Source organism: Rhipicephalus microplus, chromosome X, assembly GCF_043290135.1.
Source record: "Rhipicephalus microplus isolate Deutch F79 chromosome X, USDA_Rmic, whole genome shotgun sequence".
NCBI lineage: Eukaryota > Metazoa > Arthropoda > Arachnida > Ixodida > Ixodidae > Rhipicephalus > Rhipicephalus microplus.
This window is the reverse complement of record NC_134710.1, coordinates 41430863-41452842: the sequence shown is the minus strand read 5'-3', so window position 1 is coordinate 41452842 and position 21980 is coordinate 41430863. Positions and strand designations below refer to the sequence as shown.

General features: G+C 45.5%; 1 protein-coding gene across 2 annotated transcripts; it reads right to left on the bottom strand.

Annotated features, from left to right (window-relative positions):
- Positions 1–1801: 1801 nt before the first annotated feature.
- LOC142775013 (uncharacterized) lies at positions 1802–9843 on the bottom strand. 2 transcript variants are annotated; one of them, XR_012886641.1, is made up of 3 exons: positions 7990–9843; positions 6847–7896; positions 1802–6768 (listed from the first exon to the last, which is right to left on the bottom strand). XR_012886641.1 is itself a non-coding variant. In XM_075876290.1 (3 exons), exons 1-3 carry the CDS (start codon positions 7051–7053, stop codon positions 4749–4751), a joined length of 390 nt encoding a protein of 129 aa, XP_075732405.1. In that variant the 5' UTR covers positions 7054–9843; the 3' UTR covers positions 1802–4748. The 2 variants fall into 2 exon arrangements, 1 of the variants encoding a protein (XP_075732405.1); XM_075876290.1 differs by having other exon boundaries at positions 1802–4777; positions 6615–6768; positions 6847–9843.
- Positions 9844–21980: the final 12137 nt, after the last annotated feature.

The following is a 21980-nucleotide window of genomic DNA, read 5'->3' as shown; positions in this document are numbered from 1 at the left end:
CAGCTATTAACGCGATAGCGTTACAGAGCTCGTTTCACAGAAATTTCGGTATCGGCGTCGCTCGTTGTGAGCGAAAACTCTAAAATATCTCGTGCGTCACCTAAAGATCGACAATGATGCCAATATATTAAATAACAAAAAATGCTGGTCCTGAGTGGGTATTGAACGCTGGTCGTTTGCATGGCAAGCGGGTGTTTTACCACACTCACACGTGAGTACAGGGAAAATAACTTCCTCTGGATGTAAATGCAGTGAAAGTAACTTTCGGACTTCAGAAACTCGCGCGTCCTGTATAAATTCACAATAGAACATGAAATATTTCAGTAATAATTCGGGGTAGAAGCGTTCATTGCCATCGGGCAAAAGAAGATGATATCATCACGGCTTTTTTTCATTTTGTTTATATTTAAGGCCCGAAGACATTACATTACTGACCGTGTTTAAAGCCAAGCAACCACTGCAACAGGCACACACATTACTGCGAGAATTTCCTTAAGGTCACGTTGAGGATGCGTAGCAAGTTAAAACATATGGCATTCACTAAGTGTTTGCACCAGGGACAGGATATCGCGATCGTGTTCAGCTGTTATAACAGCTGAACAGACGCAATGCTGCATTGCGTTTGTCGCGGCCTTTGTGGCAGCCGCCGTTTCAGCTCCCGTTCTCCCCTCGCATTTCCTCGGAATGGAGTCGCGCTCGTGCTTACTGAGCGTGAAGAAGCCGCAGCGGCTTGCTCCTGGCATCTTGCTCGTAAAGATAAGCCACTGATAACCATGTTGAGAACCTCCTGGCCCAATGTGGTCCGTCTCTCGTGTGGCTTTGGTCGATCCACTCACCTGCACGCGGGCTCCATGTCCGCGGTCATCTTTGCCGTCGACTTTGCTACTTTGCATGAGCTCAGGCGCAACGGCATCCCAGGTCTCGGTTCCACTACCGTCGGCGGCATTCCTTGTGGTCTCCGCCTTTCTCGTTGCCGTGCCCTCATCTGGGGCAGCTTTCGGCATGTCGGTACTTCACTGCAGCGGCTTGGCTTTCGACCTTCTCGCCCACGTCCATATCGTGGTTTTTGCCGGCGTCCACTACCATGGCCTCCTGAGCCACGCCACTCACGTTTACGAGATGTGCAGTCAAGTCTATCGTAGCGTTCTTATCGTCCTCACTTGTATCCATCACAGGAGATGATCTACTGGTATCTCCGCAACTGGAGCCTCTTCGTCGGCAGCAGTGTCGCTTCCAGTCTGGTCTTGCGGTGGTGTACATTCCCGCCGAAACGAGGGTGGCGGCAAACGTCCGTAGTTTGTAGTCGGAACCACAGCTTCCCTAGACGCGCAATAGGCCGTAGACTGTGCATGGCCCCTCGCCCCACGCTACCTGTGGAGGCAATGTTGAGCCACTCCGTGTCCTCGGGGAGCCGATTCCACGCCGCGTCTATCCAGCTGGCCAGACGTAGCCATTTGCACGTTGGGCGCCACTTGTGGGGTCCTCGCCATCTTGCCACTGAATGGAATAAAAACAGTACCTCAAAACTGAAACATGTATTAGTAACAAGAAACGTTTAACGCTAACAGACAGGACAGATATAGTTCTCCCGGCCACTACACTGCACATCCTCCGCCACGCCGACCGTTCAACACACGCGCGCACATGCTCAGCCAGTGTGTCACCAACTCCCCCCCCCCCCCACCCCCGGATCTCGTCGGCTGGCGCTTTCGTAGCTGGTCTGTGGCATGCATGCGCAGCACGTGTCATTGTCGAGTGTCGATGCGCACGATTTCTAAAACTTTAAGGCCAAGCTTAAGGTTGCCCCAATTTTTTCACCCGATGTCACCGAATACAAAACGCTGAAGTATTGGAACACGGCCGCTCCAGGGGAAGAACTGGTTTTCATGCAGTTTGGCCTATCAGTGCTCACACCACGCAGCGGTGAGATAATAGGGAGATTTAGAATAGCGCACGGCGAGCCCTTGTGATGCAGTCACTGCCACTGCGCATGCGTCGTAACGCGAGTCAGCGTTCGCGAACCGCACGCAGAAAATCCGAAATTGCGTGCGGTGATGGCAGCCCGCATGTGGCTCGCAAGCACTGGTTTCGAGGATACGGTGTCACTGCGATCATGCGTTGCGGTTCGCAGCAGGGCAGACGCTATTCTAAAACTCTTATGGCGCCCGCTTCGCCTGCAAAGCCCGCAGCGCTTGCAAACGGTTTTCTAAAACTCCCTAATAGCACGTAGAAGGGTACACGAGCCGTGGCTCACGACTACACCTGTTTAATTAAAATTACAGTTGCGGAACGAGCTACGCAACGCCCCGCTACCCCTCGTCCAGGGAAAGACTGAGAGAACTTTCTTTCCAGTTGAGGTGCAATCGACGGCATGTCCCATGTACACGTGATGTTATCGCATGTTCCCTGAGTGTTGTGGAGATGGGCAGCTTGTTTTCATGTAACCTTCAGTCATCTTCTTACAAGCGCTCGCGAGCTTTTACTTGCCGGTGCAGCACACGATGCGCATACAACAGTATTAAGTATACACTTTACACAGATCCTGATGGCAGCGATGAAAAGCTGTGCAGAGTGTCCAGATAATGAATATCGCAATCAAGAAATTGTACAAAGATCATGGTAGCCAGCTCACCCGTTTTACTTGAGAGCTGCATCGTCTCCGCTGCGAAGAGTTGGTTCGTTGGAAGAATCAAATAATCTGGTGCTTGTTCCATTGAGTTAGTTTTGACCTTCACCACATTTGTTAGATGCGTATTCTCCTGGGCACCTTTATATTTACAAAGCACTTGTGCAATGTGAGCGCTAAGCATTGAGCGTATAAGAATTTCGAGCTTGTCGGCTGCAATCGGTTATTCATGCTCGCGCAATCGGAAACTCATGAAATGTCGTGTAATCGGTTCGTCGAGCGGGAAAAGGAAAAACGCGTGGGCTACTACATGGCAAAGCAGCGTAGGAGAAAAATCGCAATTTAGAGTTCTCGTGTATGTGGGCTATAGTGAACAGGTAGAGTCTAGATTACTATATTATGGACCAATCGAGAGCATGTACCCTAATGATGTCTCGTTAATCACCATTCTGGCGTTGCAAAGAACGCGCACACAAAAAAAAAACACAAAGAGAGAATAAAGCACTTGATTTAGTATTTTTAGAGCGTGTATTGGAGGGACAATAAAGTCACGGCCTCAACGTTTAGCTTGCGGCCCACGCCCCCTCCCCCCAATTGGCTGTCTTCATCCCCCCTTTTTTATAACTATGTTCGAGAGTGAAAATGAAAGGACGGGTCAAAAGCAATTCGTGAAGCACCCTCCAGTCACTAAGTGTTGAAACATGACTATAAAAGAGAGTTCACATTCAGAATTGACGTCCAGATCTTATTTGGCGATTGATATCGACATGTTCGAATTCTGGTGTCAAATCCTTTTCAGAAATAAAGGACAACCAGAATTTCATACACGGCAAAAGGTTTTTAGTCTAATGGATAACGTTTTTAAAAAATCTTTATTAACTACACCCCTCGCCCCCCTCCTTCCCCACCTCTAATCTTTTTGTCCGTCTTGGTAGTGTCGCGACTAAAACTGTGCGACTGCGGCCCGCTGTCTGAGGTGAGTTTTAGGCCCGTGCTGTGTATTGGCACCCTCAAAAAGACAGGGCCTGCAGACACGCGCACAAGAGGGAAGTCTGGATAGCGGAAACGCCGCTAACTGACAAATCGTACAACGACGAAAAGGAAGGGAGATGATTGATTGATATGTGGGGTTTAACGTCCCAAAACCACTATATGATTATGAGAGATGCCGTAGTGGAGGGCTCCGGAAATTTAGACCACCTGGGGTTCTTTAACGTGCACCCAAATCTGAGCACACGGGCCTACAACATTTCCGCCTCCATCGGAAATGCAGCCACCGCAGCCGGGATTCGAACCCGCACCCTGCGGGTCAGCAGCCGAGTATCTTAGCCACTAGACCACCGCGGCGGGGCAGGAAGGGAGACAAAACAATATTATAGAATAAAAAAAATTGGCAGATCCTACGTACAGTGGGAATCGATGATATGTGAAGCACGAGTGAGGAAGGTTGATACGTCACGTTAAGATCAGCGCAGCGTTACGAAGTGGACGTAAATTATGCCGTAAATGACTTCCATGTCACGATTGTCATGTTGCTCGATTTGACAATAACGTTAATACTCACTCACTCCGTCAATTTGAATCAGGGCAATCATGATGCGGAGTTCAACAGAAAATTGAGAAAAGTTCTTGTACATATATAGTGATTCGCTCTGAATATAAAATATTTATTTTGCACATATTTCCCAAATATACGATTGTAAACAAGTACAACATGGATATGTTGAAGTTTGCACCGAATCACTGCCTATTGAGAACAACCCACAGGAAATGACGTGTTTTGTTTGTTTATAAAAGGCTGCTTTCTAATGGACTTTTAACTCAATATAAAGGCTCGTGTACATGGACGCGACGGAAGCGGGCTGAGTTGAGTGGCGGGTTCAGCTTACCTCGACGCGCCCGAGTTTATATGAACTCGCACGGACGAGTTGAGGTGAGCGGTGATCGCAGCGACGCTTTGCGTCGAGGCGAGCCGAAAGCCCGTCTTCCGGTACCGGTTTCCGCTCCTCCAAGCCTGCGCTCTCGCCTCTCGCCGCTGTGGGCTGCGGTTGTTTACGCAGTTGTCGCTCCGCCACCGCGATGGCTGTCTTGGTATTTTTTCTCATTTTGCACCAGCTGTACTTTATGGTTGTGTTGGTGTCTTGGCTAACACTGCACAACGCGAGGTGAAAACAAAAATGCATGACGGGCAGAGTAACACATTTAATTGTTTTAACCGAAATGGAAATAATTGGTCGAACAGAGTTTTATCGCCATAAGAGCGCAAATTTCCTCAATTGGTCATACGTCATTATCAATAAAAAAACAAGAGTAACCAAAATTTAAAAATATCACAAGAACGAAGTTACGAAATAAATACATGGCTCATTCCATGCTAAACGTTCCAGGCAGTACGCTCGACCATCTCCAATAAGAATATAAAAATTCATGGTCGATCGTTTGACTACACTAATCGCTTCCATTTTTGTTTTGAGACCAGTTTTTGGAGGAAATTTTTTCTAACTCTCAGAGCAATTTAAATATCGTGGCAGCGCCCAATAACTAGGTTGTGAAAAAAACTCGTGGGTAGGAAGAACACCGCGTTTCCTTGGCACAACGCGTTCACAGCTACTAGGTTGTCTCAAGATGTTCTTTGAGGGAAAGCAATGCGTTCTTCTTGGGCGATATTTAAACATTTTTTACAGCTCTTACAACTTTTTATGAGATAATGCGGCTGCATAATTTGTTTGTATTGCTGGCGGTAAGCACGAGAAAATGGAGCACGAATCAACAAGCAGGCTTTGGTGCATTTAGGAGGCTGCCGAGGAACCCTCGGTGCAGTGAAGTGCGCTTACGGTCCGCCGTTGACAGCCTTGGGGGCAGCTCAGTATAAATAATATTTTCTCGCGTAAAACAAAGATTCGTATTTAGCTTACAGAAATAAATATCGTTTCTGCACCCTTTGAAATTATCCAAAGTGTATATTTTTATATGGAGCGCCACACAGACCGATAAGTGCCTGAACATGAGCAATATTGCAAATTTTTCAAAGTTCATGTGCCAGCGCTTCCAAACTACTGTCTTAGCGACTCGTGTTTTTCCCCCACTTACCGTCAACAATGCAAGCAAGCTATGCAGCTGCGTTGTCTCTGGAAAAGTTGAAAAGCTGTAAAACTTTCTGACTTTGGTCAAGAACACTGCATTGCTTCCCCGCAAAGCACATTACCATACACTAGTGGTGAATGCGTTTTAACAAGGAAATGCGGTTCTTTTCCTACCGACTGGAATCGTTTTACCGTGATGCGTATAATATTTTACTTTTTCGAAGTTTCGTCGCAACCTAACTGCCACCATATTTAAGAAATTGAAATTTTCTTTAGAAAATTGGTTCCAAAAATGAATAGTGTAGTAAAGTGACCAACCATTACTTTTTATAGTATAATCGTAGATGGTCTAGCGTACTGTCTGGGATATGTGGCGTGGAACGACCCTCATCTACTCCAAAACCCGAACACTAAACCCGAAAAAACGTTCGAAATGCCTAAGTCCATTCAGGGATTCATGAAACACGAATTAAAAAGAGCTAAACCAACCCTGGACTACGCTTTTCCTCTGGGGGAAATTACATGTATTGGTAAAGGCACTTAATTTTTGTGATAAAGTCAATTTACACCACTTGCAAAAAAAAAACCAAAACAAAACTTACAAAGAATAAAATACCCGAAAGTATTTGCCTTTTCATAGTCGAACCTGGCTTTGAAGAACGCAAAATAAATGCAAGCGGAGTTGGAATGCTGCGCATTAGCAGACAATTCTGTGAATTTACGCAAATGCATTCTGATGGCGAGGTGACCAGAAACTTTATTAAAGCGTGTATTTGAGATTTCTGGCGCACAAGCCGATTTCCTGCTACGGGCAGAGCAAAATAGCCGGTCGTTAGAACGATAACCAACAAGCTCTCGTAGGACGTGCCAAGCAAGATTTAAACGTAAAAGTGATCTGCATTTACCGCATAACAGAACGATGTCCTCGTCTTCGGCGGCGGTGTCAACGCCGTAATCTCTTGCTTGCACCATCGGGCGGTCGCCAAGCAGAGGGCTCATCTTGTCAAACCACTTCCACTTAGACGGCTCCCCGCCAATTTTGCATAGGAGCAGGCGTTCCTGCGAATGCCAAAAAAGTCATTAGAAATTAAAGTGCCTGAAAACTTTTCGAATAAAAGCGAACAGGGAGGTACTTACAGCCGTGAAGCGTTTCTTCAAATTCTTCCAACAGGTCTTTATTTGCTCCCACGTCCACGTCAGGCCCTGTTTCTTCAAACATCTTTCCAGATCCATGAATATGTCCTTATTTTTTTGCCGCTTGCTATCGAGCAAGTTGACTAAAGCTAGCAACGTCGTTATTTCATCATCTGTCCACATGGTGCATGGAGCCCGCGAGGATGTCATCGTGCCTAGCGCGCGCGTACCGGCCGACAGAGAAAGAGCAACGTCCGAGTGATGGGGACAGGGGAAACGGAGACCGCGACGGGCGGGAGAGGTCACGAGCCGTCAACTCAGCGCGACCGGTTATACATGCCCTTTCTGAGCGCGGCGAGTTCGGTGAACCTACCCCCTGTCTCCGGGTCGACGGGACTCGCCGCGACGACTCTCCGCCCCGACGCGTCCGCTTGTACATGGGGAGGGCGAGTCCAGAAAACCTGTTTATTTCGACTCAACGCGCCCTCGTCGGGTCAATGTAAACGGGCCTTAAGGAAGGGTTCGGTAAATCATCTGGAGCCACTACAGACATACGGATGGTCGCTTTGTGTGGAACTGATCTTCACTCCCAGACTACATATGCCATCTCTTGGTTTTACGGCCATTCTTTTCATTGCAGCTGCGTCCCTTTTAGCCACTGCGGAGACCTATGCTGCATTTGGGGCCAGTGTGCCTCGCTCTCAGGGCGATGTTGCAGCTTTCCCGACACGGTAACGTCGAATCTTAACACCGTGCTCACGGGCTATATCACGCACCTTCTGAAGCAGCGCTTCATGTGTACTATATTGCTCTTTAGTTCCTGACCTGAAACATGCATACAGTGAATTAGCGCCGTGCACAAATGCGGAAGCGATCGCTGAACGAAAAATTTCGCTCCGCTTAGCGTAGTCATACTATACTTACTTACTTAGGTTGGCCATGCCCTTTTCATGCAGCTTAGTACGACCACAGCAGCTCCGTTCCTTCGCGAACTTTCCGGGCTTTGAATGACATGCTGGTAATCTCCTGTATCCTTGCAGCAATCGCAGTCCACTGCAATGGTTCCACCGACGGATGCAAGCTTCTCACGTAAGCAAGGAGCTCCAAATCAAGAGAAGTACCGAAATGCTCGCGGGATTTACTCACCGCCATAACCACCGTGCCACTGTCAAACGCGGCCATTTTGCTTGTCTCGACAGGTCGAGATCTGGCGAGAGATGGGCTCGTAAAGTACGCAAGAGCCGTTGCGGGCACAACGTAAGCGCGGAGATATAGCGAGCGCATCTCTTGCGCGCGCACCCATCTGTGTTACGCTCAGCGCATACACAGTCTCGCTCTCTATCGCCCACACGTGTCCGCAAGACCATTGCGCGAGGCAGACTAAAATGTCTATTGGGAAGCGAAGCACCTTATACCCCTGCCACACGTGACGTTTTAATGTCATTCGAACTGAACGACATTCGCACCTAATGAGATTATGCGGCTGCTACACAGCCATATTTATTGTCATTAAAACCGAATGACTTAGGCGATCGAATGAGTCCGACAAACACATTCGCCACCGCACTAGCACCGAATGTATACTCTCAACCCTATAGCCTTCTTGAAATAGGGCGCTTAGCATTCTCAATGTGAGAAAAAAAAATAATGCAAACATGCTAATAATTTGGAGTTTTTTTAAAGGCATCTGTGATCTTAACGACAGCAGTTGTGTGGAAGGCTGTCGCAAAATGTTTGTACTCTCAACCTCAGTGGTATAGGGCCTATACTCAAAGATTTCCGGCTGATGGCATGGTCGGCCGGCGTTGTCTGGCGTTCTAACACACATCCGTAGGCTTCCACCAAATGCCTAAACGTAGTGGGTGACACACGAAGGCTTCTTTGAAGTGATGGTCTCCAAGGTTTGGCAGCGTATCTTCGAACCATCGTTCGTTTCTTTGGATGGTCCAACGTTTACGGTGACTCATCGATGTAGTATAGCGACCACTGCTGCATTAGCGAACGCATTCGCTTGAATGCGCGGCTGAATGTCGTCGCTGCGTCTACAATCTTCGTTTATCTCATACTCGAGGCTCTTCCCTTGGCTAACGCGCATCTCTTGAAGCGCCTAGTAGACATCAACTCAGCGCTTTAGTTGCTGCAGCTTAGCGTCGTTGTTTAGTGGCACCGCCATATTGTTTGTGTTCATTCTATCAACTGCGCCTAGAGGCTAAGGCTCGTGTTGGCTTGTAGTGGCCGGAAATTCCAATACAAAATTTCTATGCGCGTTTGTTTTAGCGAAGCGACTCTCTACGTGTCTTTTAAAATAAATAACTCACGTTTTCTATCACGCTCCATTCACTTTACTCAACATTTCTGGCTCTTTTCCTCTAAATTGTTGACATTAGTATCACGAACGAATGACATTACTTTTTTCTGTGTAGCACGACATCATATCGAAAGACATTCGTTGCGTCGAATGACCTTTGAATCAAATGACATTAACACCTACAGTGTGGCAGGGGTATTAGAGCTGAGGCTGGTCCGTCCTGGGTGTCCGCTGACACGGCGTAGCACCGTGCACATTAAGAACCGTGTGTAACGAAAAGCGTTGCAATAGTGAAAGGATGATACGATTGCATTCCTTAATATAAAATCTCGGATGAAAGACATTCGTAGCGTTTGTAACACTCTTGAAATATCCAATCGAAGTTGATACTGAACAAAAACAAAAGGCACCATGTTCCCGAAATGAACAACCCTGGATGTCACAGCTTTTAAGGACGTGCAGAGTGAGTTGGGAAAGGTATCGACATGTTTGATACGTTCAGCATAATCCATAGCGAACGTGGTGCGCACAGCGGGACGGCTCAGTGCTCTCCCATAGTTGAGTACGAAGTACTCAAAATCGTTAAACATTTTTTCCTAACACATCGGAGTTCTTACCCACGGGACCGCTTTATGCTACCCCATAGTAGAGTGCCAAGCGCTCTGAATTGTTAACCACATTTTATACACACTCCAAACAGTAGCCCCGTAATCCCCATTGTGTTTCACTGTGCCCTCGCGGTCAGGAGACGGGCCGTGACCGCAGCGCGCCCCACGTGCTACGTTCAGCCCACCTTACCAGGGTACGTTCACTTTGTGCGTAGTGATTGAATTACCGCACCGGAGGGTAGCCCCTATGTTGGGTCAGTGCTTCTTCTATTTTTTAAATGCGAAGCATTTCTTAGAGAACTTCGGCGACTTTGAGTGTTTCTATCTATCTAGCCATCTGACTTTTAGCTCTCCTGGCCATTTCTATATTGGTAGAGATACCAAAATAGGTATGGCATAACATGACTGTAAGAAGAACATATTTGACTATAGTCATAACATGAAAATAATGAAATATATGTCATGAATGTTATGATTTACATTTCATAATACTGCAGCTCTTGCGGTGGTTTCGTTCACATGGCCTGTCGCAAAACTGGTATGTTATGGCATGATTGCATGGCGGACACAAGCGACAGACCCTAACAAGAAAATCATGACATGCATGTCATGTAACAACACAACTACGTGCCGCGCTTATGATGCACTGGGCCGTGTCGCTAGCTTCACTTGTATCAAGTTTGGTATTACGGGACGTGAATGGATGACGACGATATATGACTGGTGCAAGCATTAAAATCATGAGATGCGTGTCATGTAACAACACGACTACATGCTACGCTCATGATGCGCTCGCGGCCGTTTCGCTAGCTTCACATGTACCAAACTCGGTATTACGCGACGCGAACGGACGACATAGGTAAATGACACTATCATGATAATCACGACATGCGTGTCTTGTGAGAACATGACTACATGCCACAGTCAAAGCGTTAATACATTTTGACGTGACGCAGTGCGTGTGCTCCCTGGCGTTCATTTCGTAGCGTCAGGCCGGCGTTGCTACGGCAGGCACCGGGCCTGCCATATACTCGCAGGGGCGCACCGCGCTGCGTTGCTTTGACGCATGCGCGTTGAAGCGTGTCCAGTGCCCTCCGTCACGAAAAGAGGGAGACGCTGTGTTGTCTGGGTAACGCATCGGTGCGAAATGCAGTATGTCGCATTTCGCACCGGTTGCCTTCGGGCCACGCCGACGGACGCAAGTCGCGCCTGCTGTCAGACTCGTTCTGCTAAAGTAGCGTCGCTGTGCCCAGTGTGCGCGCGCGTAAAAGCAGGACTGTCACGGTGGATGAACGTGTTTTTTGAGCGCTACCGATCGACTGTGCCGATAAGTTATTTTGCATGTTTTGAGCTTGTCTTTATAATTACAAGACAGCAGTGTAAATTCCTGTAGCACTTATTTTATTGTACGGCTTTTTCGGGGGTCAGTCACCAGGTATTTATTAGTTTGCGCGTGTGTGTGTGTTTGAATTTTTTTGTGTTTTGTTTGTTATTTTTTGCCACCCCACGGGGGAGGTGCACGTGCATTGAACACGCACATTTTTGTATGAGAGCTTAGACTTTCTCTTTTTCGTAAGGCAGGGCTTGAGTTTTGTAATTATTGAGTGAGACAAGTCATATGGACAATTGGTGTCGAAAAGACATGGTTAAAAAGCCTGTAAAGTGTTCAGGATGTGGGGTGGCTTTGAAAGTGGACCCAAGTGTAGAAGCGGAGGGAGAAGAGGCTGACGCGAAGTGTAAGCAATGTGAGGTCGAGGAAAAATGGAGAAAATGGTAGTTGCCCAGAGTGACCTGCTGATAAAAATCACCGAACTCGACATTGCTTTGGCGACAGAGCAAGAGAAAACGAGGGCTATGGGAGAAAGGCTGGAGTCCGCCGAGGAAGCACTAGCCAAGGTGAACAGACGAGCGGCCTAAGGAGAGAACAGTAGGGAACCGGCAACGAGAACGGCGGAGAAGAAAGAGCAAGCAAGTTCGAAAAAAGCAGGTTCAGCTGGTTCAATTGTCGCAAGGCCCAGCTTCAGCGAAGTAGTGGTGGGGCTGGGAGGGAACAAAGCAGCTCCGTCACAGGTGCAGTAGCCCCCAGGTGCAGGACGCTGCAGTTGAAAAGTCGCAGAATGTGATAATCACCGGGGACTCGAATTCAAATCGATGCACAGAAGCCATCAAAGAGAGGGTGAGAGGTGACAAGAGGGTTGCAGTAGGGGCGTTCGCAAGACGCAAGCTGGAAGCAGTCATGAAGCAAGCGAGCGCAAAACTCAAAACTACAGCTGATAGACGAAACCTCCTGATAATTTCAGGCAGTTTAAACGATGTCTTAAATGAAGATACAGCAGGACTAGCAACCACACTTGCCAAAGGAATCGATCACATGCGCGCCACTTCTCCTCAGGTACAGGTAGTGATATGCACGATACCGGAATTACCGGTGCGTGATAGCAATGATAGCAACCTGCAAAGAGCGGTTGTCAACGCAAACCAAGAGATATGGCGGATGAGTCGAGAAAAAGGCTTTGAGGTGGTGGAAATAAACAGAGAGGTGCATAGGGGGGTATATTTTTCAACGAGACAGAATTCACTTCGATGGGCGGCTAGGTCATGAGGTGGGTTGGCGACTTGCAGGACGCGCAGTAGCTTTTTTGGGGGCAAGCGGGTCCTTCGGGGGGCAGGATGGCTAGTAACGAGGAAAACAACCAGGGAGACTCTTTGACAGGTGGTATGGACAGATACGATTCCAAAGTGGCAACAGTATCTAAGATAGGTAGAGTTCGGGGCAGAAATAGACGTAGCTATGAGCGCCGAGCTAATTCAGACATAGGGTATATTAACATGCAGGGTGGTAGGAACAGGCTTAAGTGGGAAGAGATAGAAGAACAGCTAAGGAAGGAGAGGCCGATGGCATACGGTTTTGTAGAAACACATATCTCAGGGACATGGAAAAACCTCCTAACACTGCGGACTACGCGTGGGAATATTGTAATAGAACAGAAGGCAGCAGAAAGCGGGGTGGTATTGGGGCATTCATTCATAAAAGTACAGACTGGCAAAGGGTCAATCAGGAGTGCAAGGAACATTTATAGCTGAAACGCAAAGTGGCAGGGCAAATGAGACTCCTTGGTTTCGTGTACTTGTGGACGGGAGCAAAGGTCAGAGAGGAAAACCAGGCAATGGTAGAGTGTATATCAAATGACATTCAGGAGTTAGGAGGAGAGTGCGAGATAATTATACTAGGAAATATGAATGCGCACATAGAAGATATAGATGGGTATACCGACCCGACAGGCAAAATGATCATGGATATGTGTGAAAGGCATGATTTGATCATTTGCAACAGTACCGAGATGTGTGAAGGGCAAATAACATGGGAGGTAGGAAGGCTGCAGTCGACGATAGATTACGCACTGATGTCACATAGGACGTATGATAAGCTCAGGGCAATGCACATAGATGAAGGTGGCTCCAGAAGTCTGGGTAGTGATCACAAACGTATCAAGCTAAGTTTTGGAAGAGCAGTGAAAGTGGGAAGGAGAGAAGATGAGCAACTACAGGAAAATTTTTGTTCAGAAATGCAAATTGAAATAGCCACTAAACAATATGAGAATGTAATCATTGAGGATAATAAAGCAGTGTGGACATACACGAATCTAATTAGACTGAGCTGGAGCTTGCTAAGGCACTTGACAAGTCACCCCGGAAAAGAAGACACAAAGCCAAAAGTTGGTGTGATGAGGAAGTCAAGAGAGCCATAGCGAAACGCCAGGAAGCCTCTAGGGAACACAGACATGCTAAGCAGCGGGCTGAACCGACAGATGATGTTGAAAGATAATGGGAAATCTTTCTAAGCTGTAGAAGGGATGCATCCCTTCTGATCAATGAAAAGGTTATTTATTTATTTATTTATTTTCAGATTTACTGCCAGCCTTTAAAAAAGGCCTTTGGGAGGAGCGGGCAGAACAAATAAAAGAATGCGAGAACATACGCAAATACGTCCACAAAACAACCGCAACAATGAGCGGGAACAAAATAAAAACAAAAAATATACAATTACGTTAGAAAAAAGGGAGCTCAGTGGCTGGCAGAAGTACATAAAAAAGATAAAAAGGCAGCTGCGAAATTTTGGAACCTTCTAAACTCCCTAAAAATGAAACGAGCCTAGAGCAGAGGCTTATAACTACAGCTCAAGGTGCTAGGCTAGAAGGAGACGAAGCTATTGATTATATAAGAACAAGGGTGACAGAAAAGTTTCAACAAAGAGGTGCTTTATGCACCACAATTGACAAGGATGAATCAAGTGGTGCAATGGCTCTATTTTCACAACGAGAGTGAGAAAAGGCTGAGAAAAGGGTTACTAGTAGTACATCAACAGGCCCAGATGGCATTCCAATTATGCTGATAAAGTCATTAGGTCCGAAGTCTAAGCAGGCTTTGAAACAGGCAGTGACCAAAATAATAATCGATGGAGAAGTCCCCAATGAATGGAAACTTAGCAGGATGAGCATGATCTATAAAGGAAAGGAGGACAAAGCTGACATAAACAACCACCGTCCTATAACAGTGACATCAGTGGTCTACAGGCTGGCGATGCAGATTATAAAGGAAAGACTTCAGGCATGGATAGAGGATGAGGGGGTGCAGGGGGAACTGCAGAATGGGTTTCGGAAACACAGGAGGTTGGAATACAATCTGTTCTCACTGACGCAGTGCATCGAAATATTAGAAAAGGAACACATGCCCCTGTGGCTAGCATTTTTGGATATCAAGAGAGCGTACGATAGCGTGGTTCAAGAGGAATTGTGGGGAATTCTGGAGATACTAGGCGTGGAAGATGTACTCACTAATGTTTTAAAAGATATCTATAAAAGTAACAAGGTAGTTATAAAGTGGGAAAAACAGGTCTCCAAGCTTGCAGAGGTAAAACGGGGGCTTAGGCAGGGGTGTCCCCTGTCACCCTTATTATTCATGATGTACCTACAAGGATTAGAGGCTACATTAAAGAGAAGTGGACTGGGCTTCAACCTTTCTTTCGTCAAACAAGGAAAACTCATTGAACAGGCACTACTGGCATTGATGTACGCAGATGATACAGTGCTAATGGCTGACAAAGAGGAAGATTTGCAGAGATTGGTGGACATCCGCGGTAATGAAGGAGATAGGTTAGATTTCAGATTCAGTAAGAAAAAATCAGCAGTCATGATTTTTAATGACAATGAAGGTATAGAGCTTAGAATACAGGAGGTCACGTAGAGATAACAGATAAATACAGATATCTGGGCGTATGGATAAGCAATGGGGCCGAGTACCTAAGGGAACACAAAACATACGTGGCGACTAAAGGTAACAGGAATGCAGCGCTAATGAAAAACAGGGCACTGTGGAATTACAGTAGGTTTGATGTTGTGAGAGGAATATTGAAAGGGGTCATGGATCCTGGTCTGACGTTCGGCAATGCAGTCTTGTAGATGAGATCAGAAGTTCAAGCAAGATTAGAAATTAAGCAACGTGGAATAGGTAGGCTTGCCTTAGGAGCTCACGGGAATACACCAAATCAGGGAGTACAAGGTTAAATGGGATGGACATAATTTGAGGGCAGGGAAGCTAGCAGCAAGATAAAATTTGAGAAGCGAATGAGAGAAATGGGAAAGGAGCGTTGGGCAAGGAAGGTTTTCAGTTACTTGTACATGAAGAATGTCGAAACAAAATGGAGGAAGCGAACCAGAAAATTGACTGGTAAATACTTAGAAAACAGCAGGGGCCAAACCAAAAAGCATTATCGGTTAACAAAAAGGTGAAGGAAGCTGAGACCGACATGTGGAGAATCGGCATGATTGAGAAGTCCGCACTAGAGATTTATCATCATCATCATCATCATCATCATCATCATCATCAACATCATTATGGTGATGATGTAGCTTCAAGTTCCACGGCTTCTAAGCAATAACAACAGCCGCATCACGAATGTAACCTCCATCACTTGTACGATACACGGATGTACATCCCAAACAAGCAAAGTTTACGCAAGCGTATTTTTGTGACAATTGGTCTAAATCATTTATTGAAACAGCGACTGTGGGTTAAATTCTCAGTCAAGGTAGAAAACGTGCAAAGCTATGGTAGAAACGACGTATTTATTCGAATATTTTACTAGTGTATTTCATGCATTAGGGCATAACCGATATCTGAAAGAAATGTAAAGGGCTGGAATCACTCACTGCTGGCACAGAATTTCTATGACAGAAGTTGGCAAACGAAGAGGTAGAAATCTGGTGACCAATCACTTGAATTACTAATCAATCACGCGAAGACAAAGCGGGGCCTGGTTCAAAGAACCCTCGTAGATCGGAGGTTAACGGTTTACATTATCTGAGGGCGTGGCTCCTATATAGCCTTGCTGTTGTCAGAAAAAAACAACCTTTCATGGTAAACATTTTGCAGCATTGTGTGCTTCAATTGAATGGAGATAGAAAGCGTTCTATACAACCACAATTTCATCCGATATAGCACCGCACATTTTGCTCAATTCAGCAAGGTAAAAATGGTTCTTATTGTAACACAGAGAGTTTGTCTCTTCCTGAGTGACCTGCAAACTCAGGCAATCTTACTTGTTTTATGGTGAAATGGTGTCACCGTTATCAAACAAGTGAAAGAATCAGCTGTGCCATGATTGATTGCTGTGCTTGGTTTAATGTCCCAAAACCACGATATGATTATATTAGATGCCGTAGTTTAGAGCTTCGGAAATTTCGACCACCTGGGGTTGTTTAACGTGCTCCCAAATCGGAGCACATGGGCCTACAACATCTGCGTCTCCATCGGAAATGCAGCCGCCGCAGCCAATTTTCGATCCCACGACTGGCGGGTCAGCAGCCGAAGATACCTTAGCTACTAGACCACCGCGGTGGGGAACAGCTATGCCACAATATATTGATTGCGTGCTTGTTAGACTGGAGTTCTATACTGGAGTCGGGGAATGACATCTGTGGAGATCTTTAGATACTGCATAATATGATCTTACTATTCAGGGTTTTCTAAAAAATACTACGAAAATTGATGCTTTGTTTCTTTTTTTTTACTTATGGTCAGTCTAATGGTATCTTTTTTATTGCAATAGGACCTTTTCACTTATAATGCGTGCAAAACTTATGCACTGAGACAAACCCAGGGAAAAGAAGTAAAAGCTGTAACAATTTCCATATTGCAGCTGATATTGCAGCTGGTACCCTTCGAACAAGGCTAAAAAAGTTTCCACGTGCCATTATATGGAGGAGGGGGGGAGGGCGCAGTGCTTGATCTACAAGCGCATCTGATTAATTTACCTTGTGACTTTCTGCGCGCGTCTGCATGCGTTTTATTATCTCTTGCTGGTCTTTACACGGCCGCCAAGTGTTGCTCAGGAGGAATTCTTGCGCTGACGACGTCAGTTTGTCTTATAAAGTATAGCGTTGCAACGATCCTGATGGGATCACGTGAAAAGCCCATCATTACAGCTGGATGTCCGTCATCGAGTGGTGAAAGCTTCAAACGCAGGAACACGTACCATGGATGATGTTTGCATGCGGGGCATTTCTTAATCGGGCCATGTCGCGGCTGCGGCGTCGGCAGCGCCGTCCACACCCTCAATGCGCATGCTCTCGTCTCATGCTCACGTCCCGTGCCAACTGTCACTTCCCTTCCCCTCTCTCGCCACGGAAGGTTGACGTAGGCCACGTCTGCTAGTTAAAAAAAAGAACGACTGCCCGTGCTGCACAACCATGCATTCACTGGCCACCCCTTATATAGGCATAGGATCGCGAGTTGGGAGTTCAGTCAAGGGCGTCAGTACTTCGCTTTCGCTTGACCCGAGTAGATGCGATGGAAGTAACAGTATGCCAAACCAGTAGTTTGGCGTCACCCAACATAAGCGTGCCACCAGTCGTTGAGGGCAACGCTTCTGCTTCACTCGATAAATAAGCATAATAAAGACCAAATAACAGTTAAGCATTCCAGAATAATACCTATTTACGCAACATTCACACGATACCCCCCGCACTCTGCGCTGCACATACTAGAGTTGCTCCCGAGGCAAGATGCAGGCGGCTTTGTTTTTCCATTGCCCCTCTTTCGATCCCCCTTCGCATGCAAGCAGAGTGCGCTTGTGCCGTCTTTCAGGTCCGCTGGCCGCATGGGCGTTGCGGCACTTTGTCAAATTTTCTTAATTTTTCGGTTTTTATTTTGATCGTGTTTTTTCAAGACGCCAAAAGAAGAGGAAACTCAAACGGCACAAATAAACGGAACTTTTTTATTGCGCGTTTTGTATAAAAAAGAAACTAAACAGACATACACATAGTCTGAAAGCGTCAGTCTACAAAAGCAGCTTCAACTTACAACTGACATACGGACAGAGTGAGCAAACGTTGAGCCCAGAATACCGAACCAATGCGGAAATTATCACCAATCATGAGTAGATCGTGCCATATTTAACTGAATAACGTTTGCTATGGCGGCGCGGTACTTGGCTCTTGGTGAGGAAACCAATCTCAGTGTAGATACAATGAATTATAGCCTGATGAGTATCATTACGGAGTGTGCAGTGGAAGTTGGAGGCAGGGTAGTTAGACAGGGCACTGGCAAGCTTTCCCAGGAAACGAAGAATCTCATTAAGAAGCGTCAAATTATAAAAGTCTCATGTACAACTGACAAAATAAAACTGGCTATAGCTTTCGAAGTTGATTAATCAGCGTCAGTTATCTGATGTAAGAAGGTATAACATGGAGAGAATTGAACACGCTCTGAAAAACGGAGAAAGTGTCAAAGCAGTGAAGAGGAAACTTGGGATAGGCAAAAATCAGATGTATGCACTAAGGGACAAAGAAGGCAAAATAACTACCAATATGGAAATGATAGTTAAAATAGCGGAGGAGTTTTACAAAGATCTGTACAGTATATAGCCGGGACAACCTCGACTTTAATACTATAAGAAATAGCAGTAACCCAGATGACACCCCACCAATAATGATAGAAGAAGTGAGAAAAGCATGGGAGAGCATGCAAAGAGACAAAGCTGCTGGTGAGGATCAGGTAACATCAGATCTGCTGAAAGATGGAGGATAGATTGTGTTAGAAAAACTAGCCACCCTGTTTACGAAGTGTCTCCAGATGGAAAGAGTACCAGAGTCTTGGAAGAATGCTACCGTCATATAAGGATATTACAAGGACTTGAAGAATTACAGGCCGATCAGCTTGCTCTCTGTAGTATACAAGCTATTTACAACGGTAATTACTAACAGGGTAAAGAAAAAATTAGAATTCAATACACCGAAGGAACAAGCAGGATTTTGAACAGGTTACTCAACAATCGACCACATTCATACTGTCAATCAGGTAATACAAAAATGCTCAGAATATAACCAACCACTATTCACAGCCTTCATAGATTACGAGAAGGCGTTTGATTCAGTAGAAATATCAGGCGTCATGCAGACACTGCGCAATCAGGGCATCGATGAAGTACATATAAACATCCTGCAAGAAATATACAGGGAATCAACAGCTACCATAGTGCTTCATAAAGAAAGCTACAGAATACAAATCAAGAACGGGGACACAATCTACCCAATGCTGTTTACCGCGTGCTTAAAGGAGGTTTTCAGAAGCCTTGAATGGGAACAGTTAGGGATAAGAGTTAATGGAGAGTACCTTAGTAACCTGCGCTTCGCCGATGACATTGGATTGCTGAGTAACTCAGGGGACAAATTGAAACTCATGATTACGGAGTTAGGAGGTGGAGAGCAGAAAGGTGGGTTTTAAAATTATTCTGCAGAAAACGAAAGTAACGTACGACAACCTCGGAAGAGAGCAGCGCTTCGAGATAGGTAATAGTTCACTTCAAGTTGTAAAAGACTATGTCTACTTAGGGCAGGTAATAACCACGGAGCCGAACCACGAGATTGAATTAACTACAAGAATAAGACTGGGGTAGAACACATTTGGCAAGCACTCTCAAATTATGACAGGTAGATTACCACTATTCCTCAAGAGAAAGGTATATAACAGCTGTATTTTGCTGGTACTTAGCTATGGAGCAGAAACCTGGAGACTTACAAAGAGGGTTCAGCTTAAATTGAGGACGACGCAACGAACAATGGAAAGAAAAATGGTAGGTGTAACCTTAAGAGACAAGAAGAGAGCAGAGTAGATTAGGGAACAAACGGGGGTTATGGATATCTTAGTTGAAATCCAGAAGACGAAATGGACATGGGCCGGGCATGTAGCGCGTAGACAAGATAACCACTGGTCATTAAGGGTAACTAACTGGATTCCCAGAGAAGGCAAGCGGGTTAGAGGAAGAGAGAAGGTTAGTTGGCCAGATGAGATTAAGAAGTTTGCCGGTATAAATTGGCAGCAGCAAGCACAGGACCGGGTTAACTGGCGGAACATGGGAGAGGCCTTTGTCCTGCAGTGGACGTAGTCAGGCTGATGATGATGATGATGATGATGGTGATGATGATGATGATGGTGGTGGTAGTGGTGGTGGTGGTGGTGGTGGTGGTGGTGGTGGTGGTGGTGGTGGTGGTGGTGGCGGTGGCGGTGGTGGTGGTGGTGATGATTGCGGCGGCAGTGGCGCGAATAGTTTTTTAGAGAACTTGAGTACCAAACAAGGCTGAAATTCAGAAGCATGCACGGAGAGGCTTGAAGCGATCAGAAGTTTTTTGAGCAAGAACGTCAGTGTTTCGGAGCGTTGACTTTCTTCGTCAGAGCAACAGCGGTTCCTTGACGAAGAAAAGTTCACTTGTCAAAACATTGCAATCTCTTAGACTTTTGACCACTACATTAAATGATTACTTGGTGCATGCAGAAGCAACAAATGTAATGTCAACAATGAAAAGGCAACAATGAAAAGGCAGGCGTAGGAATTGTCAACAATGAAAAGGCAGGCGTAGGAATTGCGTCTGATTTCCTCGGCTGGTCTTTTTCAGTAAGGCTTCAAGATTTCACTCCTATATTTGAAGCCGAGCTAGTAGCTATTATTTTAGCTCTTCGTAAAATTCCTCTGACTGAGACCATTGCAATCATCCTAACAGACTCACTTTCGGTGTGTGCAGCTCTGACAACCTCCGAAAAATCTCGTGCCCTAGCAGCGTTCCACACATTAGCACCGCACATTTAAAACTCCTCAAATTAGTGTGGGTCCCAGGTCACTGCGGATTACAAGTAAATGAATTAGGAGATGCTTTGGCATGAGCATCACTCTATGGACCAGTAATTTCAGTACTTCCCGAGTTAGAATACTTATCTGGGGTTAGATATAGGAAATTCGCTATTTTACAGATAGTTTAGAAAATATCACACAATGGACAGATTATCAGCACCTCAAATTTCCATTGAAATCCCAGTGGAGTTCGTCAAAAAAACTTGAAATTATAATCTCCAGATTCCGGTGCCGTGTCCCCCCATTAAATTTTTATTTACACAAAGCTGGTTTGACACTTTCCCCCTTCTGTCCGTTTTGCGAAGAATCAGAAACTATTGAACATTATTTTGGCTCATGTCGTAACTATGCATTAATTAGGAAATGACTTTTAGATATACCATTTGCGAAGCTAGGTTTAAATTTAACCACAGAAAATGTTCTACGTTTTGGTGCCTCTGTTTCGGGAAATTGCCACAGAGATGCATTCCATGCGGTGTGTATTTTTATTCAAGACTCTAAACGTTTTTCAACATAAAGCTCACGTTACCAGGTACTCAAAAAAGAAACCGCGTCGAAAAGTAATTTTTCAAATCTGGATAAATCCGTGACATACCAAATTAATCGGGTTTCGCAAAACCAGCTGTCTGGTCGGCTCCCAAAATCAAGTTATAGCTATTAGTGTCTACTTTCTTGTTGATTATTTTTTCTCGCTATCTAAATCTTCGGTTTCTTTCTTTTTCTTTAACATACTGTATTCACTATACAACTCCCCCCCTCTTTTTTTTTTCGTTGTAAGCAATAATACAGGTATCGTCTGTATGAGACTATATGTTCTCTTGGCCGATCCCCCAGAGTAGGTACGAGCCATGGATTAGAGGCTACAAACAAACAAACAAACAAACAAACAAACAAACAAACAAACAAACAAACAAACAAACAAACAAACAAACAAACAAACAAACAAACAAACAAACAAACAAACAAACAAACAAACAAAACGTTGGCTCCATCTACATTCTCTGTAATAATTCTTAGAAGCATTAGTCTATCATGT